This window comes from Eubalaena glacialis, chromosome 7 (genome assembly GCF_028564815.1).
Source record: "Eubalaena glacialis isolate mEubGla1 chromosome 7, mEubGla1.1.hap2.+ XY, whole genome shotgun sequence".
NCBI classification, from domain to species: domain Eukaryota; kingdom Metazoa; phylum Chordata; class Mammalia; order Artiodactyla; family Balaenidae; genus Eubalaena; species Eubalaena glacialis.
In genome coordinates, this window is record NC_083722.1 from 75,943,543 (window position 1) to 75,947,712 (window position 4,170).

At 48.8% G+C, this 4,170-nt stretch overlaps 1 protein-coding gene across 1 annotated transcript; it reads left to right on the plus strand.

Moving 5' to 3' along the window:
• The first annotated feature begins 711 nt into the window (after window positions 1-711).
• On the plus strand, window positions 712-2,110 carry IQCF3 (IQ motif containing F3). Its single transcript, XM_061195408.1, has 3 exons — window positions 712-729; window positions 897-944; window positions 1,712-2,110. Exons 1-3 carry the CDS (start codon window positions 712-714, stop codon window positions 2,108-2,110), a joined length of 465 nt encoding a protein of 154 aa, XP_061051391.1.
• The last annotated feature ends 2,060 nt before the right edge of the window (window positions 2,111-4,170 follow it).

The following is a 4,170-nucleotide window of genomic DNA, read 5'->3' on the forward strand; positions in this document are numbered from 1 at the left end:
TTGACTTTAAAATATGACCACTGCCACTACCAGAGGAGTCTGGGATATTACCTGTCTCCTAGGTCATGACCATTTGGGAAATTCCTCCAACCCACTGTTTCAGACAGGATGAAAAGTCTTGTTTTGTTATAAGGAACATATATTGACTTGCTAAGTGGAACCCAACAGCTACAGAAGGACAGGGGATTACAGCAGCTGGAGGGAGGGAGTAGAAATTGGCTGAGGTACATCCATCCCAAACTTTCCTTGGCCCCTTCTGCTCACCATCCATACCCACACTGCTCCCCATTAAAGAAGGACTTTCTCACCCACTGAAGAAGGGCACCATGGCAGAGAAAGCAGGAGGGCATGGGGAGCAGCCTGAGCCCATGCACCTTCCTCTGCACTGTGTGGGCTGCGCTACTCAGCGGCTGAGGACAGGACGATCTTGTGGGTGGGCCAGACCAGAGATCATTCTTGGGACAAGACAGACTCTCAGGGGCTGTGGTACTACCAAAGACACTGGTCCATCCCTGGCAGGAGGGAAATGGGCAGGTGTTTCCACTTTATCCAACAAGTTTGAGCCTGGAGAAGACAATATGGTCCCTGGGTCATAGTTGCCCTTGTGACATCATGGCTATCTTCTCATCTACCATCCTGCCTGCCTCTGCCAGGGCCAATGGAGCAGCGACCAGAGGGGGATGTGAACACCTGAACCACTGCCCTCAAACCATGGGCAGTAAATGCTGTGTAAGACTTAGACACTCCCTTCCCCGGGCGTGAGGAGTTGTCCCATGGCAGAGGGAAGCACTAGATGACTTCAAAGGACCAAGGGAAGGAACGGGGAGCTGGGGCTATGGAGACTTTGCCCAGAGGCTAGTCCTCACTCATGCTTTCTCCCTACATTCTGATTGCAGAAGTCTGAACCAGATAATGATGCTCTAGAGAAAGAGAGGCAAAAAAAGGTAGGTGGGACCCAAGAGCATGAGAGAACCACAGATCATTGGCCCTCTGACCCCAGGGTCCTTGGAAGTAAAGACTCCATCGCTAGTCTCAAAGGAGTCAGCCCAGTGTTGCCCTCCTGTCCTTGTAAATTCCTTCCCTATTCTGGGTGATCTGTGTTAAGGATGCAGGGGAGAGAGACAGTAGAGAAGCAAGGAATCGGGATACCCACAGGCAACCTGGAAGGTGGGACACAGCACAGTGAGAACTGGAGAGCTGGAGAAAGGGCAGTCTGGGCCTAGAAGGATATGAGGGTGACTGAGAGATAGTAGTGGAAGTCAAAAGAATTGAGGTGGGGAAGACGCCAAGGGGCTGTGACATGGTGTGAGACGTCAGGCGGCAGCATCACAGGCTGGAATTTGGGCTGAGGTGCAAGCTGTGAATGCACAGGTTCATCCTTATGAGGACCCTTTGGTTCCTCACATCCATTGCGGGTCTCCTGGATCAGAAAGTGTTTCCACTGATTCCATGAACTTGTGAAGACCACAGGGCAAGCATATGCCCATTTTATAGACAAAAACACTGTGACTCAGAGGGTGAGCAGATGTGTTCATGGCCACAGACAAGGTAGAATTAGAGCCAAAACCCCACCCAGGTCTCCTGGGTCCTCAGAACCACCAGGGAAAAGGCTGATTGTTAAGAGGGGAGATCAGAGGTCCTTTGTGGCAGACACCAGAGCTGTGGTTGATGGTGACAAATTCACTGGGAGTCCTCTGCTTTGCTTGGTTAGTTGCTTCTTGCAAAACAACGCCAGAGAGCAAGAGAGAAGGCGGCTGGGAAGATCCAGGCCTGGTGGCGTGGCACCCTGGTGCGTAGGACCCTGCTGGCAGCCGCCCTCAGGGCCTGGATGATTCAGTCCTGGTGGAGAACAGTCCTGTGGAGGCAGGTGTATAAGCGGCGGCAGACCTCATTGAAGATCTATGTAATCCAGGAGCAGGCGGCAGTCAAGCTCCAGTCCTGGGTTCGCATGTGGCAGTGCCATCAACGTTATTGCCAAGTGTGCAACGCTGTCTGCATACTCCAAGCTCCAAAGAGCTGCTTCACCTTTCAGACCAGTGATGTTTCACAGGCACAATATGAAGGCACTTTCAACCAGCCAGAGTTCCATATTGAAATCCTATCAGTCTAAGAGTACTATAAGGTGGAGAGCTGGTTCCACCGCCCCAATAAATGTCTGACCAGGTTTTGTGTGTTTCAGTGACTCCCACAGGATGGGGACCCCAAAGATTCAGGCCCTGCCCCTCCTCTTCTACTTGGGGAAATACTTCAATATAGGTATCTCTCCCTCCCATCCCCACCCCGACCCCTCAGTACCTATGGCCCCTGTTCTGGACTCACAGTGGCCGTATGCCACTCACTCTATGCAAATCAGAAATTGCTGCCTGAGGCTGACCTCATATATGCAGAGCCAGGTGTCTCATTCCACAGTCCCAGCATCAGTCTTGTCTCCTAAACTTGCAGTTGGGGGGCATTGGGCTTTATATTCCTGAAGACTCTGGGTACCTCCTCTTATTGAGAGTGAGGCCACGCCACACTCTCTCAGCCTACTGTCGGGGCCCAGCTGGGGTTACACCCACTGGCTTTCTGTTTGGCAAGCCCCAGACAGAAGTTAGACACTTGTCTGGCTCTCCTGGGAACAGAGAAAGCACAGGAGGCTGGCCTGAGTGATGACTGGACACAAGGTTTTGCAACCTTCATGCTAATTTGGATGCTGTTTTCTTTGGGAAATAGCGGATATCGTGATCTTAAGGAACCTCAGTTCTGTCTCCATCCTCCCTCCTCAGTGCTAGCTTCTCTAGGGTGCTGAACACAAATAGGACTCCCACTGATATCAACCACCTCCACCCTATGTATGACACCATTCTTAGTGACTTCAACATTGACCGGATGATGCCCCCAAGCCCCTTGCCTCTCACCTCCAGTGATTTTGACTTCCACCCTAGCTTAGTTCTTAACTCCTATGATCGCACTAAAGACCATTGCTTCTGAAGCTGTCTGTGGGGAAGGACCATTTTTTTAATGTCCAATCCATCATAGACTGATTGTTTTGTAAAACAAAGAAATAAATTATGATAAAAATAAATGGAAAAGGCATACAGAATACAAGGCTTGTTTTTAATTATTAAAACAGACACAAAATTACTATTTCAAATTGCTTTAAAAGTGTCTAAATGCTTATTCTCAATCTCTGTGCTTATCTCGGTGGTAACAAATGCTCACCACACTTGGGTGGTATTCCCCTAGTGCTTGTGTTACCAAACTTAGGTTCAGCTGCTTGTCGTTTGAAAATCCAATACTGAGAGACAAGGGACTTCCCTGGTGGCGCAGTGGTTAAAAATCCACCTGCCAATACAGGGGACACGAGTTCGATCCCTGGTCTGGGAAGATCCCACATGCCGCGGAGCAACTAAGCCCGTGCGCCACAACTACTGAGCCTGCACTCTAGAGCCCGCAAGCCACAACTACTGAGCCTATGTGCCACAACTACTGAAGCTCACACACCTAGAGCCGGTGCTCTGCAACAAGAGAAGCCACCGCAATGAGAAGCCCATGCACCGCAACAAAGAGTAGCCCCCGCTCGCCACAACTAGAGAAAGCCAATGTGCAGCAACAAAGACCCAACACAGCCAAAAAAAAAAAAAAATCCAATACTGAGAGACAAGTGTTAGGTAAAAAGAAAGATAGCTTTACTGAGGAAGTTGGCAACCCTGGGAGGAAGGTGGACACATATCCCAAAGAACCAATTCCCCACTCTTTAGATTTTGTTCAAAGACAGTATGGGGAAAAGAGGAAGGGGCTACATGCTGAGGAGAGGGTTGCAGGGTACATGATCAGATCATGGGTATTCTATTGATTAGTTGGTGGTGAGAAACCAGGAGTCAACCTCATGAACCTTTTGGTTCCAACTGGTCTGGGGTCTACGTGCTTGTGGGCAGCATACAGTTAACTTCTTCCACCTGGTGGGGGTTTCAGTATCTGTAAAACAGATCGAAAGATATGGCTGAGAATATTATCTCTAGCCCTCGAGGAGGAACTAAAGGTCCTTGCCTTTGTTTAATGGCTAAACTATTATTATTTTGTCTTGTTTGACTGCTTGCCTTTGTTTTTGCATTTTTTTTAATTTTCTGATTAAATTTATTCTTTTTTTAAAATAAATTTATTTATTTATTTATTTTTCGCTGCGTTCGG